Genomic DNA, 27,125 nt, shown 5'->3' on the forward strand with positions numbered 1-27,125 from the left:
TCCTTCTCAGTTAGGTCACCATAGAGCACTGGGTAGAGTTCCCTGTGTGATACCATAGGACCTCATTAGTTACCTATTTATATACAGCAGTGTATGTCTGTCAATCTCAGTCTCCCAATCCATCCCACTTCCCTGTATCCACATATCTGTTTTTTATGTCTATGTCTCTATGTATTTTCCTTTTTGAATTATAAGAGCATTTTTTATCATTAAAGCTTTTGTCATATGTATATGAGTGTGTATCATGTCTGTGTCTATGCAAATGTAAGTAAGGTTTCCATACTGGATAAGAATGCATGCCTTATACGTAGACGCATGGAAAGTTGCTTTAGTCGTGTCCGACTCTTCGTGACCCTATGGACTGTGGCCCGCCAGGCTCCTCTGTCCATGGAATTCTCCAGGGAAGAGTACTGGAGTGGGTTGCCATGCCCTCCTGCAGGGGATCTCCCAACCTGGGGACTGAACCCGCACCTCTAATGGCTCCTGGCAGGGAGCTCTTTACTACTAGTGCCACCTGGGAGGCCCAAAGTGAAAGTGCCCGTCACCTCTGACTCCCCGTGGGCTACTGTAGCGCATCAGGCTCCTTTGTCTATGGGATTCCAAAGTGAAAGTGCCCGTCACCTCTGACTCCCCGTGGGCTACTGTAGCGCATCAGGCTCCTTTGTCTATGGGATTTCCCAGGCAAGAGTACTGGAGTGTGTTGCCAGTCCCTTCTCCAGGGGATCTTCCTGACCCAGGGATCAAACCCAGGTCTCCTGCATTGCAGGCAGATTCTTTACTGTCTGAACCACCACGGAAGCCCAGTTGTATGTAGGTATGCATGGATACAGTTAGGAAATACATATATGTATATATGTACTTACTTTAAGATTTGTGGTTATTTTCCAATTTATAGACACTAAAGATGTTCTGATATCCAAATCCATCAATCCTTCCTCTTACTACACTTAGAAATTCCCAAGTTGATATATTTATTTACTTATTTTCTAACATTTTGGCTTTGTTTCTATTTTACACCCAAGCATTAATTCTTGGAATTACCCTTTTGGGGAGGGGGAGGAAGGAAATGAAAAAATTGTGAACACATTCCTTTTGTCTAGAATGTAACCAAGATGCAGATCCTTAGGAGTTATCATTTGTAAAGTTTGAGCCTTATTCCATTTTCTTTGACTTAAATCTGGACAACTTGCATCTCAAATCAGGGCACGCCTAAGCAATAGATCTGCATGGGACTTCGACTTAAAGAAACTTAAACCTGGGATCTAATACTGCAGGAAAAGCAGTGATCAAATTAATAAGTAACGCTTCACCTCAGTAAAAATGTGCTTCATCTGGGCTTGCTTATTCCTAAATCGCTTGATCTTCTGTGCGATGCGAGGGTCCTTTTCGAGTTCTTCCATTGTGGCCCATTTACAGTGTAAGTAGGAACTATCCAAAGACATACAGATTGTGAGACGAGTGTAGAACCAGCAAATAATCAGACTTTAAAGTTTCAGTAACCAGGGTGACCATCTACCATAGCAGCAGCTGAGTGGCTTGCTGTGGAACCGCCGGAGACTGGACTTAGAAGGGCCTTGCCCTTCAGGACAAAAACTGAACCAGGACAAGACAGCAATTCCAAGCAACTGGTCACTCTGTGGCTTCTAGAGAAACTGGCTCACAGTTGGAGGCAGGGCAGGTATAGGGAGGCTAGCATTCATGCACATTAGTAAGTGGGCACAAGCAGAGAAAAAAGGGAAAATGCAAGAGAGCAGAAAAGTATAGGCTATAGGACTGTGATTCTCCACATTGTGTGCAAACAGGAACCGCACAGGGAGTTTTTAAAACACGTCAACCCTTGGGAACTACATCCAGAGAAGGAGTCAACCGGCCTTGAGGGCAGCAAGGGCTTCAGTAGTTTTAAAAATTTCTCCAGGTGACTCTATACACAAAGTTGGGCACTGCCCCCTAAGGTGAACTTGAGCCAACTGAGGTCTGTGAGTCACACATTAGGGGCCATTCTTGGAAAATATAGAAGATAATGATGGGATGAGGGAAAGACATTTTAGTCATATAACATCCAAATACAAAGAATACATTAAAGAGACGTACAAATTTCTATACTTGACGTAGAACAGCTCCAGGTCGAATGGGGGTTCTCCCGGGTGGACCTGTAACCCAAAGCAAGCCGTTATCAGCCTAGATCCCTGTGGACCATTCTTAAGTACCAGATGAGAAAGGTAAATCAAGTGCTCCTTCTTGATTTAGAACATGTTTCTCGAGGATATTTGTATTTTACCAGGCCGGGTTTTTTTGGCAGCTCTGGAGCAGACTTTCTAAAGGCTGAACACACAGCTAAGCTATAACGTTAAAAAAAAAAAAAAAAAAAAAAAATCCTCCTGGTGTCACTGCGAGATCTGGGCTAGGAGGGCACTCAGCTGAAAAACCCCAACTGGCCCAGGGCTCTGAGAGCTGCTGTGAAAGTGAGAACATGCATTTCCAGTGTCCCTGCCAACCCGTCCTACCCTCCCCCGACCCCCTGCTTGTTCCCCACACACTCCAGAGGGGTTCACTCAAAGCGAGGAAGTCTCATAAATCCTCAAGGTAAAAATGAAACCATGCTCTCGCTGACACTATGTTCTTATGCTCTATCACACCAGGGATTTTCTCTAGAAGTTCCCTATGACAGCCCTGAAGACATGGAAAGGAAAAGGTGTTTGCACTGGGAGTCTTTCCCCATCTCTTCTTCTTGGGTCTTTGATGACTTTCAGTGAGCTGTGGCAACTAAGAGGTCAATACCTATCAGTAGGATCACAGGGAAGAAAAACATCAATTTGGGTCATACTCAAATATTTAAGAATTTCATGTCCTAAAATCTTCTACAGAGGTAAACCTAAGTGTCAACTAGCCCAAAAGCGCTTCTGCCTAGCTCTCGGTCCAGCTGAGAAGGACCATTCCAGAGACATCTTTTAACAGAGGGTGTAATGTGCGCTAGAGACACACAAGCCAGAAACATCAGCCACCAACCTCCTGGACAGTCTTAGATGCCAGGATCTTCTCAATGATGTTTGCGTCATCTTCTGGAGGCTCCTGAAGACAGAGGTGAGAGAGAGAGTGGATTACTGGCACCACAGAAGCCATGAAATAATTCTACAAGAAATGCTACAATAGATACTACTTGGTCCAAAGGTTCACCTTTGAGTACAGAGGCCTCCATCCTGCCAGCTCAGAGTGATGCAAAGATGGTAGAGTCTAACCTCTGTGCACGATCCTCCCACTTCCCCTCCCACGTGAGCAGGGAAGTTACTCTGCTTTGCAGATTCTTGACTTCAGAGCTGCCTTTAGCATTATTAAAATTGGTCCTGGGACCTCCCTTCTCTGCCCAAACTGCTTACATGTTACTGCATAAAATTTTCAGAAAAGCGTAATATGAAAGAGTCTGGGGGCTTCAGAAGCAGAAGGCCCCAATTCTGACACCTTCCAGCTGTTGACTTTGGGCAAGTCAATTAACATCTCTTAGTTTCAAATCTATTAAAATAAGAATTAAAAATACATATCTCACTAGGTTACTGGGAGGATAAGATGGCATGTGAAAACATTTTTTGGACAGTAAGCGTTAGGCAAATGTAAGGCAAAACTATTCTCTACTAAATGGTATCACTGTTCCCCTCTGTACCTGGAAATCACTTTCTGTTTTACTGATCATCCTTTGACTACAAATCCCAACTGGAAACAATTTAATTACTTCCTTTCTACCCTAGATACACATCAACATTTTCTAATCTCCAGGAAATCTCTACAGAGGAGTACTTGATTTTAAAAAAATTTGCATTTAAAAAAACAACAAACTTGGGACTTCTCTGATAGTCCGATGGCTAAGAGTCTGTACTCCCAAAGCAGGGAACCCAGGTTTGATTCCTGGTCTGGGAACTAGGGCTTCCCTGGTGGTTCAGATGGTAAAGAATATGCCTGCAATGTGGGAGATCCAGGTTCAATCCCTGAGTCAGGAAGATCCCCTGGAGATAGGAATGGGACCAACTCCAGTATTCTGGCCTGAAGAATTCCATGGACAGAGGAGCCTCATGGGCTACAGTCCATGGGATCGCAAAGAGTTGGACATGACTCAGTGACTTTCACTTTTTTTCCTCTCACTGGGAACTAGATCCCACATGCTGCAAATAAGAATTCACGTGCTACAACTAAAGATAAATAAAATTAAACAGAAATTAAAAAATAAAAATAAAATAAACAATAAACTTACAAAAACACTCCTGTTAAATGTTCTTCCTAAGATTTCAGTTGAGCAGTTTTATTTCAGTGGTTTCAACTGCACTATATGACTTTTCCAGATCTAGCATTTATCACAATATGAGACTTAGAACAGTGCATGAAAAGAACACACCCCCCAACTCTAACTCTCAGAATAACTAGTTGGGTTCCTTCTCAGGACTTTCCAAAAGGATGATTTGTGCTGCATTATCATTGCCTTCAGTCTACCCATTCTAGGGCTCAACTATCCCAAAGTCACACCGTTACAGAAAACATATTTTCTAAGAACTTAAATCAAGCTTTTCCCAGAAAACTGATAGTAAAAAAAACGACAAGCAGGGCAGATGGTGGAAGAGAAGTATGGAAATCAGCAGGCGCTGACAGATGCTCCCAAAGGCTACGCATATTCATTATGTCCCCCTGGACACATGGCATTGTGAAGTTAATCTAAAATGACAAGTCTTTTCCCACTGCTCAACCGGAAGATCAGTGAACTGGGGCTGGATACAGACTCGGCTTTTGATTTCCTCTAAGTATATTTGCTCTGCTTGATTCTTATGCACAAGAAAAGGAGGCGGCGGCAGTTCACAGTGGGTTGCCGTCTTCTCCCATCACGCTAGCCTGTAATGGCAGGGATCCTTATTTGTTTTACTCACTGGTGTAGCTAGATACCTTGAGAAAGCCAGACAACAGTGGGTGATCAATGAATATTGGTTGAATGCTAAATAACACAGAAGACAGATGGATTACAAAGGAAAGATAAAGGGTTATTCTTGATCTATATCATATAATTAAAGCCTCCCTCTTTTTCCATATACCTGGACTTAACTTCTCTTGTCCAGATGGCTACCAGTGAAGGGCCCAAACTAGATGTCCTTTCCTGAGCAGTAAAATCACAACCCCAATCTTGCAGCCAACAAACAGAGCTTGGACTATGACAAGTGGACAGCAAGCAAAGGAACAGGGTCCGGGTTAAAGGAAACTAGATTAATGACCCGGCTTCCTTCCTTACCACTTCATTTCCTTCCTAAACTTTCCCCGTTATTTACTGCATGTCTTTTGAGTTTACGTACTGGTCTTACAGAAATAAATGCGCTATAGTCTTCATCGGGGAACGGCCAGGCACACCCACACAAGGCTGTAAGTGACTGAGGTATGGCATACATACAGCATGCAGAGATCTCCAGCATACAATTATCGACGTTTTACATGTACACATATACAGTGAAGTCCCCCCGAGATAAAGTTATATTAAATTTTCAACATTCTTGGAAGATCCTCACGCCCCCTTCTAGACATGACCACTCTTCAGACTTCTACCACCATTGATTAGTTTTGCCTGTTATTAAGTTTCATGCAAATGGAATCATATAGCATGTGGTTTATTCTCCTGTATCACTGTGCAGTATTTTATTGTATAAATTATTTACCCACCACTTATTTATCCATGCTATTGCTAAGGAATATTTGGGTTGCTTTCAATGTTCATATAAATGCACTCGCTTACCTTGGATATATACACAGGAAGGCAATCGCTAGGTTATGAGGTTGGTTATATGTTTAGTTTTGAGGGATACTGTCAGAACTTTTTCCAAAGTAGTTGCAACCATTTTTACATCCAGCAGCAGTGCATGGGAGTTCTAACTGACTTGATATCACGAGTACTGAAAACTTCAGCCATTCCAATGGATGTGTACTCAGTTCAGTTGAGTCACATCTGACTCTTTGCGACCCCATGGACTGCAACACATTAGGCCTCCCTGTCCATCACCAACTCCCGGAATTTACCCAAACTCATGTCCATTGAGTCAGTGACGCCATCCAACCATCTCATCCTGTGTTGTCCCCTTCTCCTCCTGCCCTCAATCTTTCCCAGCATCAGGGTCTTTTCAAATGATTCAGCTTTTTGCATCAGGTGGCCAAAGTATTAGAGTTTCAGCTTCAACATCAGTCCCTCCAATGAACACCCAGGACTGATCTCCTTTAGGATGGACTGGTTGGGTCTCTTTGCAGTCCAAGGGACTCTCAAGAGTCTTCTCCAACACCATAGTTCAAAAGCATTAATTCTTCAGCACTCAGCTTTCTTTAGAGTTCAAATCTCACATCCCCTCCTTAACTCACATTTCCCTGATAATTAGAAGGTGCTGAGCATCTTTTCATATGCTTATTGGCCCTATGAGGCTTCTATTCAAGTCATTTGCCTATTTTAAAAATCGTTCTTTTTTTTTTTGTCAAGAATTCTTTATATTTGCAAGTTTATATCTTTTTGTATTTCTGAATGAGTCCTCTGTTATGATCTATACTTTTTCTATCAATCTATAGTTTGCCCTCTCAAACTGTAGATGTGTCTTTTGATGAAGAGAAGTTCTCTATGATTCACCTTTCTTTTCTCTTTTGTATTTTTATGTCCATTGAACGAATCTTTGCTGCCAGCAAAGCCACAAATAAGCCACATACATAGTTTTAAATTTTCTTATAGCCACATTTACGCTGGGAAAGGTTGAAGACAAGAAGAGAAAGGGGCGACGGAGGATGACACGGTTGGAAGACATCACTGACTCAATGGACGTGAGTTTGAGCAAACTCCAGGAGAGAGAGAAAAACAGGGAAGCCTGGTGTGGTGCAGTTCATGCGGTCACCAAGAGTCGGACATGACTTAGTGACTGAATGACAACAGTAGCTGCATTTAAAAACAGATGAATTTGATTTTCACAATATTTTAATTAACATAGCCAAAATATCATTTCAACATGCAATCAATATAAAACTATTAATGAAATAGTTTACATTCTTCTTCTCATACTGAGTCTTTAAAACTCTATTCTGTACTTTGTTGAGCACATCTCATTTCGAACTAGGCTATTTCAAGTGCTCAGAAGCCACATACAGCTCTATTTTTGGCCCACTGGTCTATGTGTTCTTATGGCAACACTACCCTGTCTTCATTTTTGTAAACTGATTACAAAGTATGGATTGTAAGTCTTCCAACTGGGTTCTTCCTTTTCAAGATCACCTTGGATAGGGTAGATCTGTAGTTCCATCATCAATTTCCAACAAAAAAGCACCCTGCCTAGATTTGGACGGGGACTGAATTCCAGATAGCTTAATTTTGAATACGTGCGTGTCACATATCACTCCATTTACTTAGGGCTTCTTTCATTTGTTTCAGCCACGTTTTTCATACAGAGGGCTTATGTATCTTTTGAGAGTTACTTCAGGGTATCTAATACCTTGACAGTATCATAAGTGGCATTTTACAATTTTCCATCCCTGATTTGATGTTGCTAGTTTATAAAATAAGTATACTGTAAAAGGTATATTGTAATATTAGTATATTATAAATGGTGCCAATACATTTGTTTGATACAAGGTTACCATAAACCTTCAGACTTCAAAAAAAAAAAAAAGGCAGCATCTGTAAAATGCAATATGGCAAAGAACAATAAAATAAAGCATGCCTGTATTTCTTCTCCTTAGCGCAGGACCTCCAATGTATTTCTGAATATAAATGAGAATAGTGGAATCTTTTTCTTACTTGCTAATTCAGAGGGAAGGCATTCAATACTATACCATTTAATATAATATTAGCTGTCAGTTTTTATCTAGTGATTTATAAGATATTCTTTTAGTATCTGGTTTCTACAGTTTAAGATATGCCTAGGTATGGTTTTCTTTTGTGTGTTTTTCCTGCTTGGGGGTTACCTAACATTGAATCTACTGATTGATATCTTCCATCAGTTTGGGGGACTTTTTGGCTCTCCACTGACCCAGGTTTGATCCCAGGGTGGAGAAGATCTCCTGGAGGAGGAAATGGCAACCTATTCCAGCATTCTGGAGAATCCCATGGACAGAGGAGACTGGCAGGCTACAGTCCATGGGGTTGCAAAGAGTTGGACATGACTAAGTGATTGACCTTTCCTTTTCTATATCTAGGATGCTAATCAGAGCATCAGACCTTTTCCTGCATCCCAGTGGTCTCTATGCATTTATGCTTTGCTCTGTTCTTTCCATTCATTTTTCTGTATGTCAGTTTAGAAATTTTCTACTGATCTGTCTTCAAAGTCACTAATCTTATCTTCTATTATATCTAATCTGCTTTTAAACTTACCTATTGTGGTATGAATTTTACAAATTTTCAGTTTTACAGCATTGATCTGATTCTCTTTATAGCTTCAATTCTCTGTTGGAATTCTTTACTTTAAAACTTATTTTGTCCATCATTTTCTCTATTTTCTTTAAATAGAGGATTACATTAATCATAGTAATTCAAAAAAATTTTTTTCTACTAACTCCATTATCTGGATCATCTGGGCTTTGCTTTCATTAATATTCCTGATTGTTAGTCAATTTCCCAGCCTTTTCAATGTCTAATAATTTTTCATTGTACGGTGAATATTGTGAACAAAAGAATCACAGCAGCTCCAAATGCTTCCTATTTTCTCCTTGATGAACAGGGAGAAGGAATGGGTCCCACTGGTCCAGTCCAATCAGGCTCTGTTGGGTCAGGACTGGGTCACCGTTCTGTTAAGACTCAGTCCATCTCTTGTTTGATCTATTCCTTGAGAACAAATGCCCACAGTCACTTGACTGTAAACTCGGCAGGTCTTTTTACTCCTCAGCCTTGAGTTTTCCAATCCCAAGCAGGTTAACAATCTCTCTTAAGGGAGATTCAGTTTTGTTTTGCAGTAGATCCATCCTTTCAGTGAGATTTTATCTCCTAAATAATGCAAGACTGTGAGATTTCAATTTGCCTTCTGGTTCGGCCACCCACTTCTTGTACTACCCCAGAACTCAGCAAATGTCGCCTGTGGAAGGCTCCTTGCTTTGGGGATTCCCCTAGTTCCCAATCATTTCATCAGCCCTGCATAATCAATCACCAGCAGGGTCAGATGTTTCTCGTCAACCCAGAGCAGGTCTCTGTTTGGGCCCAGCCTGATACTCAGCCCCTGCCCGGAATTACAGAATACATCCAGAGAAGAAAACAGTCAGCAACGGTCAGCTCATCTAGGGAAGAGCTCTTCTCCGTCTGGAATTTTAGTGCATCTCATTCTTACTGCTTCCACAGCTATCTGATGTCTTTAAAAATATGTTCTTTGCAAGTTACCTTTTTCTTCCCCCTTGCAGCGAGTGTTGGCCTGCCATGCCCAACTATTTCTTACCTGAAAATAGAATCCTCCAACGCTAACTCTTATTTCTGCAGTTCCCTAGGGCCTAGTTGTGGGGCTTTCTTTTCTATCTATATTCATTCTCTAGGTGATCCCATCCAGTCTCATGGTTTTAAACACTGGCTATATGTGTCTTGCCTGCCATATTTATTTATCCTGGGCTCCCCAGGTGGTGCTAGTGATAAAGAAGCCGCCTGTCAATGTAGGAGATGCAACAGATGCAGGTTCTATCCCTGGGTCAGAAAGATCTCCTGGAGGAAGGCATGGCAATCCCCTCCAGAGTTCTTGCCTAGAGAATCCCACGACAGAGGAGCCTGATGGACTACTGTCCATATGGTCGCAACGAGTCAGACGTGACTGAAGCACTGTAACTCGCATGTGTGCATGTTGTCCGGACTGCCATAGTTATTTAATCCAGCTTAGAACCCCATAATTATAGACTCCTTTATCCAACTGTTATTTGTCATCAGCACCTGACTATTTCAGAAATATTTCACACTTCAGATGTCCACAAACCAAACTCTTAGTCTCTCAGCCAAGCCACCAACCCTACCCCTTCAAACTACAGTTTTCTTACAATTGAATTAAAAAGAACTCTATCCCTCTGGATGTTCAGTCTCAAAATCCTGTAATTCCCAACTCCTCTCTTTTTGTGCCACATACCCTATCTCATCAGCCAAGATATCCTGTTGAGTTTACCTTTGAAGTATGTTCAGAACCCAGCCATTTCTCACCACCTCCACTGCTTCTACCCTGGTCTAAACCACCTTCATCTCTCACCCAGATTATTCCCAGTCATCTCTTAAGTAATCACTTTGTTACCCAGCCTGTCCTACTGGTCTATTCTCAACACAACTATCAGAATGGCCCCTTCATTTAAGTCATCCTTTTGCTTAAACTGCTTTTCTTTCAACTTGGGAGTAAAACCTAAAGTCTCCCAAAGGTCTTCAGAAGCCCACGGAATGCGTCCCCAGCCTCTCACCTCCTCTGTCACCTTTCAGGTGTCCTTGTCTGTCCCTCATACACACCAGGCACGTTTCCACCTTCAGGACTCTGCTATTCCGTCTGCCTGAAATCCTCTTCTTCCTACATGACTCCCTCACTCCTTTACTTCCTTTAGTTCTTGGATCATACATTACCTTTGTGAAGCCAACACTGATCACCCTATCTAAAATTGCAACCTTCATTCTTGAATTGCGTAACACTCCTATTCTGATGTTTTTTTTTTCCATAGCACTTACCACCATGTACACACTACACAATTTTACTCTTTCCAGGTTGATAACCAGCCTCTCCCAAGTTATTTCTACCCTTTGGAAGTTCTGAGCTTAGCCCTTTGGCCTGACACCCCACGTAGGCTGAAAACCTGGCAAACATCTGGAGGAGGAGATGGGCTGTGTGCATGCAACAGGCTCCCTCCACAAGGGCAGGGACTTCCGGCTCTTTTGTTCCCTGATGTTATCTCCAGCGCTCAGAACAGACCTTGGTGCCCAATAGTAGTAGGCGCTCAATAAATATTTCTGAATAAGTAATGTTAAGAGATTTTACAATGCAACATGGGAACAGCAGTATAGAGCAAGTGCTACGGGCACACAGAGCCAGAGCAGTTGGCCAAATCAGAAGAGGCTTCGGAAACAAGCTACATGTCTATTAGCCTTAGACTTTCATCACTGCCAACTACCTTTCCTACCTACTTCCAAGTCTGAACGAACCAGACTAACAAGCAAGCCTTCACACGAGTGCACCCATGCTGAGATAACCATGGTCTCTCCTCACCAGCAGGTGACTTCAAATAGGCTCTCTCTCTTTAAAAGAATTTTCTTTATTCGACTATATATTTGGGGAGGGGGGCTTCACTGGGTCTTAGTTGCAATGCATGGGCTTTTTCTAGCTGCAGTGACCAGGGGCTACTCTCTGGTTGTGGTGTGAGAGCTTCTCGTTGCAGGGGCTTCTCTTGTTGCAGAGTATGTGCTCTAGAGAGAGTGGGCTCAGAAATTGTGGCCCATGGGCTTAGTTGCCCGATGGCATGTGGGATTTTAATTCCCGGACCAGGGATCAAATCCATGTTCCCTGCGTTGGCAGGTGGATTCTTAACCACTGGACGTCCCTTCAAATAGTCTCTTATTCTTACCTACCATGAAGAGCAGAAAAAGATGGCTTCTGATGGAAAAATGTTGATTTCTCTTCAGTTTTTAACCAGGACCCAATCCACAGAAACATTAACATGTGGATGAAGAAGGCTCAGAACTTTACTCTGAGGGTTAAAAGGATGGAGGGCTTAAAGCATTCTTTGTTATAGAGAAATTTTTAAGTAAAAATTAAGGAATTTGAAATAAAAGTTCAGTTTGCTTTTTGGCACTAAAGAACAGGGGTTAACAATAGAATTAAAAAAAAAAATCAATAGTTATCATCAAAATCTGACAACAGATTTTTTTTTTTTTACTCTATCCTAATAAAAGGGAAAAAAGAGGCTAGTGTTACCAAAAATACACATCAAAGTAGGAAGAAGACTGGAAAATCAGGATTTCTTTTTCCTAAACAGAGACCGTGCATAAGCATGATCATGTGTGTATAAACACTCAGTGTATACAGATACACACAGATATAAACTAAATCTGCTTGCCGAACACACTTCCATAACAGCCATCTGTTCCCAACTTCTTGGAATTTTCTCAAATTATCCTTCAAAGAAGACCATTTTAATTCATTCAATTTCATGTCAGAAACTCATGAAATTAATTTTTTCCCTTAGGGAAAAAATTTTCAACTCACATCACTCCCAACCTCAACCAACCACCTGATTCACTCTATTCAGCTAGAATAAGGAGAGCCTCTAGTGAGACACAACTCACTTTTCAAAACATTAAGTATTTACCAAGTGCCATGGAAGGTCCGAAGTCACATTAAACAAGGTGCCCAGTCTCAGAGGCTTAGCTCTCAGTGGAAGCAAAATAAAACATATTTTTCTGAGAAATGTGCCCGGGGTAAATCCTAATCAGTGCAGTAGTAACCCTAAGTCCAGCAAGAGAGCAGAAAGCATGAACAGCTTGACTTTCAAATAGTGTGTTTTCTTTCAGTTGGGCATTAAAGGATGCTGGCTCATAAGAGGACTGCAAACAGGAAGGAAAGCTGAAACGTGCCCATGTGATGAAAGGATCAGTATAGCGGAAGCAGGATGCCTATTGGGATACCAAGGAACACAGTCTTAATAGAAAAAAACATTTCACAGAATGGGGAGTGGGGATAAATGAGAACAGAATGTGGCCACATTCCTTAGAAGAAAATCAGGCAGGAATTTTGATCTAAAACAGGAGTTAACAGGCAAAATCACCTTAGATTCTTGAGTGGGACACTGAGAAAAGCCAAAAACTGCCCTGGGAAAATGAGAAAATGGGGAAATGAACCTAGGAATGGAGTGCGAGGGACAGAGGCCTGGGGCAGGGAATGACAAAGGTGCAAACCGCAGCTGTCTGAACACTAAAAGCCTCAGCAGGACTGGTGGCCAGGAGCAGCCAAGAGGAAACAAAGACAGGAGACACTCGGAGGAAAGACCCGGGGTGGGAAATGGTGCTGTGGCCGACGAAGAAATGGAAAGAATGAAAACCATCCTCCTGGGCCGAGTGGGACGGCAGCCTAAGTCCTGAATCACCCGGGCTGGTGCAGAGCTGCAGTCACTCTGCCCCGGGCCTGCCCGTGGCAGTCAGGGCTGGGGTGAGAAGAAGGCAAATGCCAGCAGGAAAACAGGCCAGTACAAAGAAGTGGAGGAAACAAGAGCCTGAGAAAGAAAGAAAAACACCTCATTCTCATCTTTCTAATCCAGGAGTTAAGAATCGTACCTGTTTCTACAATGTTTTAAGCATATTTATTCATTCGATTCAGTTCAGTTGCTCAGTGGTATCCTACTCTTTGCGACCCCATGAATCGCAGTACGCCAGGCCTCCCTGTCCATCACCAACTCCCGGAGTTCACCCAGACTCATGTCCATCGAGTTGGTGATGCCATCCAGCCATCTCATCCTCTGTTGTCCCCTTCTCCTCCTGCCCCCAATCCCTCCCAGCATCAGAGTCTTTTCCAGTGAGTCAACTCTTTGCATGAGGTGGCCAAAGTACTGGAGTTTCAGCTTTAGCATCATTCCTTCCAAAGAAATCCCAGGGCTGATCTCCTTTAGAATGGACCGGTTGGATCTCCTTGAGGTCCAAGGGACTCTCAAGAGTCTTCTCCAACACCACAGGTCAAAAGCATCAATTCTTCGGCACTCAGCTTTCTTCACAGTCCAACTCTCGCATCCATACATGACTATTGGAAAAACCATAGCCTTGACTAGACTAGATGGACCTTTGCTGGCAAAGTAATGTCTCTGCTTTTGAATATGCTATTTAGCTTGGTCATAACTTTTCTTCCAAGGAGTAAGCATCTTTTAATTTCATGGCTGCAGTCACCATCTGCAGTGATTTTGGAGCCCAAAAAAATAAAGTCTGACACTGCTTCCACTGTTTCCCCATCTATTTCCCATGAAGTGATGGGACCAGATGCCATGATCTTCGTTTTCTGAATGTTGAGCTTTAAGCCAACTTTTTCACTCTCCTCTTTCACTTTCATCAAGAGGCTTTTTAGTTCCTCTTCACTTTCTGCCATAAGGGTGGTGTCATCTGCATATCTGAGGTTATTGATATTTCTCCCGGCAATCTTGATTCCAGCTTGTGCTTCTTCCAGCCCAGCATTTCTCATGATGTACTCTGCATATAAGTTTAATAAGCAGGGTGACAATATACAGCCTTGATGTATTCCTTTTCCTATTTGGAACCAGTCTGTTGTTCCATGTCCAGTTCTAACTGTTGCTTCCTGACCTGCATATAGGTTTCTCAAGAGGCACATCAGGTGGTCTGGTATTCCCATCTCTTTCAAAATTTTCCAGATGTTAAGTACAACTGAATGCATGTCTTTATGTTACTTACTACCCAATGTCAAGTACTACCTATGTTAAGTGAAAATTATGATCAACTAAAAAGTGACACTTGTTTTTGTAAAAGTTTACAGTGTGATGGCGGGAACAATCAGGAGTGATATTCAGAGCAATATGGCAGGGGCGCTGACCCATCAGTGCAGTTACGGGCTGTGAACAAGTGGTGGGTGGGTTCTGGGGACATCAGGCATAATGAATACACCACAAAATAGAGGAGGGACGTGCCATAGTTTTCTCTAAATAGTTCCTGGGGCTTAATGTACAGTTTACTTTATTGAAGCCTTTTCATGCTGGAGAGATAAGTTAAAAAAAAAAAAGAAAAAGATTACAAGCCCTACCCTAACATGGTTCATGGCTTCGACAAAGGCAAACAAAAACTGGCAGGTGTTTAAAGGACAGTGACAGAGTTAACCGTACTGGAGTGCCATGGGAGACAGAGGAGGGGCACTTACCTCCAGCTTGAGGGGAAGCAGGGAGTTTCCCGGGCGAGGGAACCACTGCGCTCACCTGCCAGGGGCAGGCAAAGACCAGAAAAAGCAGAGGGTACTGTCTGCAAAGACGCAAGAGCGGGCACAAGAGAGCACTGGGAGATGATGCCTCGTTCAAATTCAAGTCCTTCTGTCTCAGTGGCAAAAATCACACAAACCACACCAATTGCAGGAGGCAAAAACTGAGACCGCCTTGTAAGAATCTATATGCTGTAAATGGGCCATAACCGGGCAAGTCTCTGTACCAAGCACTGCCATGGATTTGACAAAGAATAAGAAAGCAGGGAGTCACAGTGAGGATGGGAACATATTTCCCGTTGCCCAGCCAGGGGACTGTCCTCTAGACTTCAAAGCAGGTGTCTATGCTGATCTGCCAGGCCCGAGCTAGAATGAATCATGCGTAAAGACGTTTGCAGCAACTCACCACTAGGCAAGCACTGCTGAGGTTGCGATTTGGGGTTGGGACAGGAGCCACACTAGTGGGCTAAGCATGCCGATAAGACACCACAAAGAAAGCAGGGAGGGAGCAGCGGGGCCTTTTTGGTGCTGACTGCACACCCTTCTCTGCCCCTTCTCTGCCCGTCTGCAAGCAGGCGGACACCCTTCCAAAGGGCCTTGGGAGAAGGATGGAAGAAAAGTCTAATCTTCTTCTACTGGTTTCTGGGCCCCTGGACACTCTGAGGATTGCCTGGAATCCTAGATGAGATCCGTGACTTTTGGGCTTTGTGTTAGTCTGGGAAATCTTTGTTCAGACCTCCCCAGAGACCCCACTATGTAAAACAGACACGAATAGAGGGCTCCATGGAGCACCGACTAGGGTCAGTCGCTCAGTCCCCGGCAGGTGGTTGGGTCTGTCCTGTGGTGTGGAGGCCAGAGCTACATGGCTACCTTTTCTGAACATCAACACCAAAACCACATTTGGGGCCGCTTTCTTTTTTAAATTTAGTCGCAATCTTTGAAGTGTAATTAATGCAGATTCAGATTCTAGCTTATGTTTCACCACATATAAACTCCTTCTTGAATGTACCCTTCATGAGGATAAAAAGAGCCTTGTGAAGATAAAAACTACTGCCCTTTAGGTACCAGGTAGAAGTCAGAACAACAACCGAAATAAGTTAGTGACCTGGGCTGAATGGCTACTAGGAGTAAATAAAACCCCTTAGAGTGCTTTAACTACCAAAGCAACCATAAAATCGCCAAGGAAGGGAAACCCACTGTAAATATTCATTTGACCACACTGGGTCTTAGTTGCAGCACACGAGATCTTTGATTTTCATTGTAAAATGTGGGCTTTCTAGCTGTGACACGCGGGATTTAGTTCCGTGACCAGGGATGGAACCTGCACCCCTGCACTGGGAGCGTCAAGTCTTAGATGCTGGACCACAGGGCAGTCCCAGGAGACCCACTGTAAAGCAATGTAATCCTATCACGTCAAAGAAGTTTTGCAAGGACTACTTTTAACTACTTGCTTGTACTACTTCAGATTATTATTCCTATTAGGTGTTCTATTCATTAGCTGGATAACCCTGACCCAGAGAGAGACACGAAATCAGTTCTTACACGCTCATCACTGATCCACTGCTGCGATGTAATGCTATGACCTGGATTGTTCTGTGCTTATTTCCTGATTGTTAACATAGGCACAAGGGCCCCTGCTCCTAGCTACTTTCTATGCAGACACAGAGCAAAAGGCTGTGAGAAATTACATGAAAAAGCTTGATGTGGGAGTCAAGGTGGATGGCACGGATAAAAGCATCCTCAGCTCCAGGAGCCACACTGGAGTCCAGGAGGAAGGACAGGCATTTGTGCTGTAGCTGCACAGGCAGAACGTGAATCCTGCCAAGTCAGCAACAGGGACTCCATAACAACAGACAGCCTGTGTCCCAGAATGTGCTGCCGGCCATCAGGCGCATCCCACATGCACAGCCTGCTGCTTCTTTTGCTTCTGCTTTCTGCTCTGCAAACTCCTTGGCTCAGACCTCCTCCTTTTCAACATGTATTCCCACCCCCTCTTCCCTGGTAGCATCTGGGGGTACCACGACTAAATGCTGTCCTCGTCTTCCCTGACACTGTTGCCAGTGGAAATTCCTAAACTGCACAGATGGGCATCGTGCGTCTCTGACTGCCCCAGGCCCCTTGTACAACCTGCAGGAGGAAGGCCAAATACTTTAGCTGAGAGCCAAGGCCTTGCATAATGTGGCTCTCCCTACTACCCCAGGATCATCTCCCATCACTCCTCAAATCACACCCCAACGTCTGACCTAGCTCATTAAACTGTCATATCACAACCTCTGGTACTCAGCAGGCTATGGGGCTGTGGTTCAGGTCGGAAATGCCTCCCCTAAAACCCTGACCTCCCTTTCCTGTCTATTCCTCCTCCAGTCACCATATCCAGCACACACTTCCAAGACCGCACTTAACTCACAATACCAGTGTAGCCATACGCTCCTTCTCCCAGATTAAACTCCCTGGAGGCAGGGACCAAGCCGTGATACTCATCCTTGTGTCCTAGGACCTGGCCCTGCTGTGGGCTCTCCATACACATTTGTAACCCCAGTCCCAACTGTAATGACTGCTTTACGCGATTCCGTTCACTGAGTAGCTATTTACTCCATATCAGACTTCTACATTCTAATGGGAGAGACAAATAAAATGAAATCAGAACGCAATTATAAATTGTAATAAGTGCTATGAAATAAACAAACAGGAGTGAAATAAAGAATCATCAGAGGATTTCCCTGGTGGTCCAGTAGTTAAGACCCTGTCCTTCCAACACAGAAGGCCCAGGGTCCGATTCCTGGTCAGAGAACTAGCTCCCACAGGCTTCAACTAAAGATCCTGTGTGCCACAACTAAAGACCCAGTGCAGTCAGATAAATAATAATTAATTGGGAAAAAAAAAAAGAATCATTAGGACAAGGGGCAAGAGTCTACTTTAAATAAGATTCAAGTGAAGCATGTGGCAAAGAGCATTCCAACCAAAAGGGACCACGCAGGCCAAGGGCAGTAGGTGGGAAAGAATGGCTGATACATGGCTTTAAAAGAGTCAAGTCTTTTGGCTGGAGAATAATGAGAGAGATAACACAAAGTCATGTATCTGGAAAATGAACTTAGGTGAATTCAGGAGAGTATGATGACAGAGGGACCTGCGAGGCCCAGACAAAGAGCCTGAACTTTCAGTTCAGCAGGAAGCCACCTGAAGGACAGAACCTGCAGTTAAAGTGATCGAGCTTATGCTTTGAAAAAGAGCCACAGTACAACTCCATCAGAAAGTCGAAGTGACTGTCCGGTGGAGGCCAGCAGTCCAGCCTAAAGGCCGTACCTCCGCCTGCCAGGCCAGGGTCGAAGCTGAGAGGGCGGACGTCCGGCCGGCCCCAAGCACGGCAATGGTCTCCCCGTCATCGTCCACCACCTTGAAGTCCAGGTCTTCGTTGTATTTTCTGCGCTTCACTTGCCGTCCTGAGCGTCGTTTCTGCAGGACAAACACACCCGCCAGAGACGCTCAGTGAGTCGAAGGGAAAAGCACGCACAAGGACACCCTCGCCTTACTACACTCGCTCACACTCTCCGACTTTCCCAGAAGGATCTGCCCTGAGCACAACTCTTTTCAGAGCTAAACTCACTCAAAACGGGGCCCAGGTAAGGAGAGGGAGCCACCTTCCTGGATCCACAGAGTAGGAGGTGTAGTCTCAGGATCCAGGGAGATGTGTTTTATTATCTCTACCTGTGTTTTCCCCCTCCTTTCTGGAATTGGTTTCCACTCCAGTGAAACAGGGATGGGAAGTAACTTCATCATCTCCAAGCATAGCCTGAAGCTCCAGGTTTATGACAATGATTTAACAGGTTTTTTTCTGTTTATTTTCAATTTTCCAAGTTCACCAGAGTTTTCATGTACTTCCAAACAACTAAATAATACCAATTTTATTCGGACTTACTTTGAGAATCTCCTAACACCACCCTTTGAAATTCAAGCTGACGTCTTGAGTGTGACAAAACGAGATTCGTGACTCACCATGTAAGGACTTGACTATAATTAAATAACTTATGACCTTTAAGAGAGATAACATCCTACAGCAAAGCAACCCAGTGGCTTTCCTCAAGCAGAAAAACACACGGTTCATCTCTACCCATCACATCCAAGCAGCAGAAACACTTCCGGGAACTATCCACTCAGCCAGCTGAGTCTTCAACACTTAAACCCTACAAAACAAAACGAAAAGCCACACCTCACCCCCACCCTACCCCCCCCCCCCCCCCCCCGGCCCTTATTGTCTAAAAGATGCCTCCTGGGCCTCTCTCTGTGTTGTTTCTTTACTGTGTCACCTCAATGACATTTAATTTTACAGGAGAGATTTCACATAAAAAGCTCTCCCTCAATCCCACGTGCAGATTACCATCCCAGAAACATCGAACTACCTGCTGACCCTCATGGACCGGACGTACTTGCTCCTCTGCCAGTCAGGATACTTGGGAGTCACTAACCCAAGTATATAGGCAGTGAAAGGGGGTCTCGGATCTGACTCCCCAGACGTCACAACTTATTCATCACTGTGATGTTAGGAGCCGACACTTTCCTACAGTGAAGATCACAGGACTTAAGGTATAGTAAGTTGATCTTATCCTAAATGGCCCCTTGTGGGAGCAGAGCCCAGATAAACTGCTGCGGTTGTCAGAGGAAACAGCACTTTGAAATATCAGAATTCAAGTCCAAGAGACGCTGCCTCAACTCAAGGGAGAAAACTCCTACCAATGTCTCACGCCCATTTTGGTGCATCTTCAGAAATCTCAATTTGGGTGGGCCACTCATTTCCCCAAATTTTCCTTCCCATCTTGGCAAAAGAAATCCATCCCTGACTTTCCCAGCATCTGGGATTATGAACGTGTCCTCATGCAGACTGGCTTATTAGCACCCCGAGCCATCAACGCATCACCTACAAGGCGAGAGAGGCCCTCGGAGCCTCATCTACTTTGGATCACACTTCCCCTCTCCACGTTCCCTCTCACTGCAGCCTGATACCATGCGACTCTCCTGGAAGGAAGCCAACACTGCTAAACCGCTGGGAGATTGTTAGTCTAAGGACCAGGATGCTAGATAAAGAGCCTTGTGGTCACCCACTAACATGGGGAAAGCCCAGCCTAGGTCTGGGTGCGAGGGAAGCAGGCTGGAGACAGGGAGAGAGGAGTACCGGGATGAGCGTCAGCGAGACCCCACCCCGCAGCCGCAGTGCCCGCTCGGGCTCCTGGCACAGTGGTACCTGGCTGTCTGCAGACTCAGTGGACTCCTCGGGGCTCCGCAGGGATGGGTTCGGCAGGCCCTGGTCCAGCTCTAAACTCTCCACTGCGGTTTCACTTTTCCTTTTTCCTTTCTTCTTTTTCTCCACTGGGGTTGGTCCTTGCTCCTTGCTACAAGGAGAAATTCAGAATTAAAACTGTTGGGCAGTTCTTAAGCTAAGATTTCTCATATGATTCAAGTTACGAGGGTACATCCTGGAATTCTGGGGCCAGGAGAGGCTTTAATGGGAAAGCAGCAAGAGTTTCCTGTCAGAAATTTGCAGGAAAAAGGGAAGAAACATCTACATGGGTTGATGTAAAATTCACTTTTTTTTACACCCCTATCATGACTACTATAGATAGGATTAATGTGATACGAAGTAAAATGATACAAACATCTCCCCACCCCCCAAAAAACCCCACTTTCAAATAAACGTTCAAAACTGAAGACAACACTGCCACAGCCCTTGAGGAGGTCACGTGGATAAAATTCCGACCACCCAGAGCCATCGCCCACGGCAGGAGATGGATGCTCCTTGAGAGAGGTGGAGATGGGCAAAATTCACTGTGCAAGGCCCTGCTAAGACGGCAGCATCTCCAATAAGCCTTTTTGGCCCCTCCTGGCTGATAAAATCCCTTTTCTACACTCCCAAGCACCGCAACGGCTTCCTTTGTGGCTCAGCTGGTAAAGAATCCACCTGCAATGCAGGAGATCTGGGTTCAATCCCTGGGCTGGGAAGATCCTCTAGAGAAGGGAAAGGCTACCTGCTCTAGTATTCCGGTCAGGAGAAGTCCATGGACTGTATAGTCCATGGGGTCCCAAGGAGTCGGACACGACTGAGCAACTTTTACTTTCCTTCAAGCACCTCAACTGTGCTTTGCCTAAGGCATTCAAACTTTGATCTTTCACCAGAGTGACACCAGGCTCAGAACTAAACAGGACCTCGGATCCTCTGCTGTGACTTGATCAACATGTGCTGAATGGATGAACAGTTTACACTTCTCTGTGCTCTCCCATCAGACACTAAGTTCCCAGAGGGCAGTATGCGCTTAAGTTCTGTATTCTTCACAGCGAGTAGTAGTGTTATGCCTAAAGCATACCAAGGATTCGATAAAATATTCATTGGATAGATGGATGCACTAATGGATGCATACAACTGGGGAGATTTGGGAAAAACACACTTGAGCAAAGATACACACAGAATTTTGACAGAAGATAATAATAATAATTGCAGCTAATTTGTATGTAACACCTGCATGTATGCAGACACAGTTCTCTAAACTTTTACATGGATTATCTCCTTTATTCCTCAAAGCAACCATTTAAGGCAGATAGCATTAGTACCCTAATTTTATCAAGAAAAACAGTGAGGTTAAGATTTCCAGGGTAACACGCTAGTAAATGGAAGAGAAAGTATTTAAACCAGGCACGTGCATAGTCACCATGACGTTCTTGGGGAACGGAAGAGTGCTAAAAGACAGTCTGTGCGGCTGGATGACGGGACAGGTGAAAAGCAGCACTAAGCTGATGCAGCTGGAAAGATCCCGGGGTACGTGAGGCTGGAGAGCTTAGACTCATGCTGCATGAAAAGGGCACAATGGCAACACTGGGCAAGGGAGAAAGAAGACTCAAGCGACATGTGATCAGAGAAAACGCAAGGGTATAAATGATGTGAAAGATCCGACAGAAGCAGAACCAGTAAGTCTTGGCAGAAGGTGGAGATGAGGAAAGAGCCACAGTTACTGCTACTTCCCATCCGGTGAGTCACTGCAAGGTGTGGGGGAAGACAGGGACAGGGACGGAAGACCCAGTGGGAGGCACCCGTGGGGTCAGTCTGCTTCTCCCAACACCCTTCACCCTTCCGCACGTGGGTCACTCATCAGGTGGGCAAAAACCCAGTCTTACCCTAGATTCCGTAGGCTGAAGACTGGCTTGCCTACCTATCAGCAAAGTTCTTTATGAACTTGTTTTGACCCAAACTTAGGAAATGAAACTCGGGGGCTGGGGGTGGGGATCAGGGGAGAAAGACCACTTCCTACCAGTTTCAGGACAGAAGACTCCAGTGAAAAGAGTTTTTAAAAAGATGTCCGTCCAATTTTCACTGGAATATTTATCTCATGTAACGTGGCTCTCACTAAGAAAATTACATAGAAAATTTAATTTATATTCTACAAAGCACTTAAGTGTTTCCTGTCTCGTTTAACTGTAGCAACAGCAATTCTACGAGGGAGCCAGGGCAGGTGAGCCTCATGTTCCAGATGTACAAACAGGTTTAAGAAGCACAAAGGCCCCAAAGCCAGCAGCCAAGCAGAAGCCGGTGCTCAGCTCAGCTGACTCACAATCCCCTCACTGTTTACACTGTATCATGTTTCCTGCCTCCTTTTTTCTTTTTAAATCCCCAGTCTCCCTTTCAACAAATGCAAAAACTTCAAATTTCTCTTAATCTTCTTGGAATTTCAAAATAATCACCAAAAGAATTGGTTACAAAACACTCCAATAACTCAGATATACCAAAAAAAGAAAAAGAAAAATTCCTAACTCCATAGATGATTGTCTCAACAGAAGAAGGTATGTGCTTCATTTTTTGGACACACATTTAGAAATAGTAATATAAATATAGTCACCATAATAATCACATGCTTGGAATCCCATTTAATCTTCTGTAAAATCTTAAATCCTTCCAACATTTGAAATCAATCTTATCTTTCTACGAAACATAATTTCATTTTGGAAAACTTTATCTATATATGTTTAATCTCCATTTTAAATATTCATTATATGGATGGGCTAGAAACATGTGCTTCATTGTGAAAATATCCTGCTCAAAACTAAATTAAGCTTAAGACAGAATTAAGGAATAGAACCTCCTCAAAATACTCAACCTTACTATAAGACGTGTATATATTTGCCTTCCATGTTTTCAGAAACACATTAAATGATGACAAGGAGGAGCTGTAGTGAGGCCCCTCCAAAGTCAAGCCTGGGGCACCATGGGTTTCCTAGCCAGAAGTTGGGTGTGGGGTGGGGTGGAGGGAACAACTTCTTAAATATACATGAGTAAAACAGGAACAAGTCTAGTGATACTTGCTTACCTATTGGAGAAGGCAATGGCACCCCTACTCAGTACTCTTGCCTGGAAAATCTCATGGACTGAGGAGCCTGGTGGGCTGCAGTCCATGGGGTCGCTAAGAGTCGGGCACGACTGAGCGACTTCACTTTCACTTTTCACTTTCATGCATTGGAGAAGGAAATGGCAACCCACTCCAGTGTTCTTGCCTGGAGAATCCCAGAGATGGGGAAGCCTGGTGGGCTGCCGTCTCTGGGGTCGCACAGAGTTGGACACGACTGAAGCAACTTAGCAGCAGCAGCAAGAAGATACTCTATCGAGAAATCTTCATAGTGATATTCTGAATATTACCTTTGACAGAAGAATCAATTTTGATTTTCAAAACTTTTTGCTGGAGCTCTTTTGATAAAGACAAGTATCAGGAAGAAAAGATTCCTTGTGAGCTTATAAATGGGACTTTCAAATAGGATATCAAGAAAATACCACCTGAATTCATCCTCTAGGAAGACTAGGTAAAATGTGTTTTCCCCATCTTCGAAATGAGTTTTAAAAAACTTACACTTGAGAGTTTTATCAAATGAAGACATTTTAACCCCCACTTTGTTACAGATGGATTTGGACCATGAATGTACTGTTTTCTCCTTTGGGTTCTAGGTTCTTCAAACATAGTAGTCAAATAATATGTAACAAAATTACCTATGTATGTACCCTTTGATCTAACAATTCCATTTATAGGAATATATTCTAAAGATACACCTCCATCAGTATGAAACACATATGCATGTGGTTATTCAACATTGTTTGATAATTTAAAAATAACAAAAAACAACCTAAATGTCCAAACATAAGTGATGAATAAATGAGGATACATAGAAAGGAGAACTATGCAGCTGTAAAAACAATTAAGAAAGAATTCTATAAACCACCATGGAATGATTTCTAAGATATATTGTTAACAGAAAAAAGCAAAGTGCAAGAATATACTAACATGCTACTTTTTATGAAAGAATAAAGAGAAAATAAGAAACCTTGCATATATCTACTTATTTTACAAAAAGAGACACAAAGAGGATAAACCAAATAAAGCAAGGGGTAAGTATCTTTTTATACAGATTTGCGTTTTGGAAGCATGTTACATACACAAAAAAATTTTTTTAATGAAAGATGAAAACAAGTTGAAATAAATAAATCTAGGTGTTTTTCAAATGAAAAACACAACCAGACTCAACAGATGGAAAAAAAAAATCTCATTAATTTATAAACACAGTATCCGACTATATACTTTCAGTTTTGGGGAGAAGTGAGGAAAACAGCAAACAAAAGGTGAACTCTCTTTGGTAGGCGTATAAGGGAAGCAGTTCTGAAGCCATTTTAGCTGTGGTAATAGGATTAAACAAATTAGTAAATGTGTTGATGTGAGGAGCTGTGGTTCTCACCAGGAAGACATAAACACGAAATGTAAGGCAAGGAAGAGATTGTGGGAGGCCTCTAAACTGGAGGCCTCCGTGTGACACATGCTTTCTAAGGTAAGTATATGTATGAACACATGCATACCAACGTGTGCATGTGCATTACGAGTATACTGTGTGTGCATGTAGATGTGTATCCATGTGCACGCACAGGTATGTACACGTGTTTGTCTTGTGTATTTCCCCCTAGCTTTGACAACTGAGAAAGCCAACAAGCAAAGACACTCCAAACTCAATCTGCACACACAACTCTCAGATTTTGGTTTCGAATTCCAAAGTTCCGCACAAAAATGGCTGGTTCCAAGAGAAGGAAGTTGTAATATCAGCCTGAAACATTCTGTGTCGTAAAGTAAAGGGAATGCCCAAAAAAGCGAAGGCAGCACGTCAAAAGGGCACAGGAGTCAGCTGGAAGAACTCTCCTTGGTCAAAACTGGGGCCATGTGAGCACGAAAGTAATTAAGGTCAGTAATGAATTATAAGCCATTGAAAATGGTAAGAATCCGTACCAATGATAGACAGACAGACAAATAATGAATAAATGAGGGGGAAAGGAAAGCTCCTGCTTATTATACAATCCAAACAGTAAATGTAGACAGAGTGGTGGAGTTGGAAAATCATTTTGTAACCACTGCAATCAAGATAAGTATAGTCCAGAACCATCAAGGAATGCTAAATCTGGGGGAGAACAACCTGAAGAGACACAGGATATTTGCATGATTTAAAGCGTGTCTTTCCACAGACTGTACGGAAACAAAAGCAATAACTAAACAAATGGTTATGAAAATGGCATAACTCTTAAAAAGATACACTGGAGCATTTAGGGATAAAAAGGCATGATATCTGCAACTCATTCTCACAATGGTTGAAGAAAAACCATATAAATTACACACACACACAAACGTAAAAGGCATATATACCTGTACCACTGCTGAAGTGGACATTTACTGCCCAGCACCTTTTTGCTGATAACCAGTACTGACGCCCAAACCACAAGAGTAAGCAGAGAGTCAGGCTGGGCTATGGTGTCCTAGTCCTTTTACTGCAGGAATTGGTCCAGATATGGACACGCGACCTAGCAAGGCCAATGTGGGACTCAGTTCAGTTCAGTCGCTCAGTTGTGCCAGACTCTTTGCGACCCCATGAACAGCAGCATGCTAGGTCTCCCTGTCCATCAACAACTCCTGGAGTTTACTCAAACTCATGTCCATTGAGGCAGTGATGCCATCCAACCATCTCATCCTCTGTCGTCACCTTCTCCTGCCCTCAATCTTTCTCAGCATCAGGGTCTTTTCCAATAAGTCAGCTCTTCGCATCAGGTGGCCAAAGTACTGGAGTTCCAGCTTCAACATCAGTCCTTCCAATGAACACCCAGGACTGATCTCCTTTAGGATGGACTGGTTGGATCTCCATGCAGTCCAAGGGTCTCTCAAGAGTCTTCTCCAACACCACAGTTTAAAAGCATCAATTCTTCGGCGCTCAGCTTTTTTTATAGTCCAACTCTCACATCCATACATGACCACTGGAAAAACCATAGCCTTGACTAGACAGATCTTTGTTGGCAAAGTAATGTCTCTGCTTTTTAATATGCTGACTAGGTTGGTCATAACTTTCCTTCCAAGGAATAAGCATCGTTTATTTTCATGGCTGCAATCACCATCTGCAGTGATTTTGGAGCCCCCAAAAATAAAGTCTGCCACTGTTTCCCCATCTATTTCCCATGAAGTGATGGGACCAGATGTCATGATCTTAGTTTTCTGAATGCTGAGCCAACTTTTTCACTCTCTTCTTTCACTTTCATCACTTTCACTTTCATCAAGAGGCTCTTTAGCTCTTCTTCACTTTCTGCCATAAGGATGGTGTCATCTGCATATCTGAGGTTATTGATATTTCTCCCGGCAATCTTGATTCCAGCTTGTGCTTCCTCCAGCCCAGTGTTTCTCTTTATACTCTGCATAAAGGCTCCTTCCTTTAAAAAAAAAGGACTAATTTCTGGCAGGAGTGGGCAGGAAAATGAATAATCTCTTTCCTCCTAGGTCCTAGGTCTGTTAAGCTATGAGCCCAGAGATATGGGCAGGCACAGTTCAATCTGGAGAAGGAAGGCAGTCGTCAAAGATGGAGCCAACACCCAAAGAGGCTCAGGAAGGCTGGGGGACAAAGACTTCTGTGGAGTTCCTGACTAGAGCCCTGGGTTCTGACTCCCTAAACCAGGGAACCACTTGTTCCCCTTTTTCTTACGTTCGTTCACGTTGGGTTTATGTCCCTTGCAACCAGTGCAGTTCTCATAATACAAAGGCCTACTATTCTCATCGTTTAACAACACTTGAGGCCACATCAAAGCCATCTAATTTTTATAATCCTTGCTTTTCCAGCTTTCAGAGTTAGAACAAATTACATTACAGGACAGGAAAAAAAAATGGCAAACAAGATTTCAGAGGCTCAAAGTACCTATTTTTA

The 27,125-nt window shown here is 43.4% G+C and overlaps 1 protein-coding gene across 9 annotated transcripts in view; it reads right to left on the reverse strand.

Moving 5' to 3' along the window:
• CHD6 (chromodomain helicase DNA binding protein 6) overlaps positions 1-27,125 on the reverse strand; it is a 201,382-nt gene that overhangs the window by 93,250 nt on the left and 81,007 nt on the right. For all 9 annotated transcript variants that reach the window (XM_025000625.2, XM_059892619.1, XM_059892620.1 and 6 more), the window contains 5 exons: positions 20,119-20,266; positions 18,186-18,335; positions 3,007-3,069; positions 2,092-2,150; positions 1,311-1,428 (listed from right to left, as the gene is read on the reverse strand). In XM_025000625.2, the coding sequence (XP_024856393.1) occupies positions 1,311-1,428; positions 2,092-2,150; positions 3,007-3,069; positions 18,186-18,335; positions 20,119-20,266 (538 nt within the window). The remainder of the gene's footprint in view (positions 1-1,310; positions 1,429-2,091; positions 2,151-3,006; positions 3,070-18,185; positions 18,336-20,118; positions 20,267-27,125) is intronic.

This window comes from Bos taurus, chromosome 13 (genome assembly GCF_002263795.3).
Source record: "Bos taurus isolate L1 Dominette 01449 registration number 42190680 breed Hereford chromosome 13, ARS-UCD2.0, whole genome shotgun sequence".
Taxonomy (NCBI): domain Eukaryota; kingdom Metazoa; phylum Chordata; class Mammalia; order Artiodactyla; family Bovidae; genus Bos; species Bos taurus.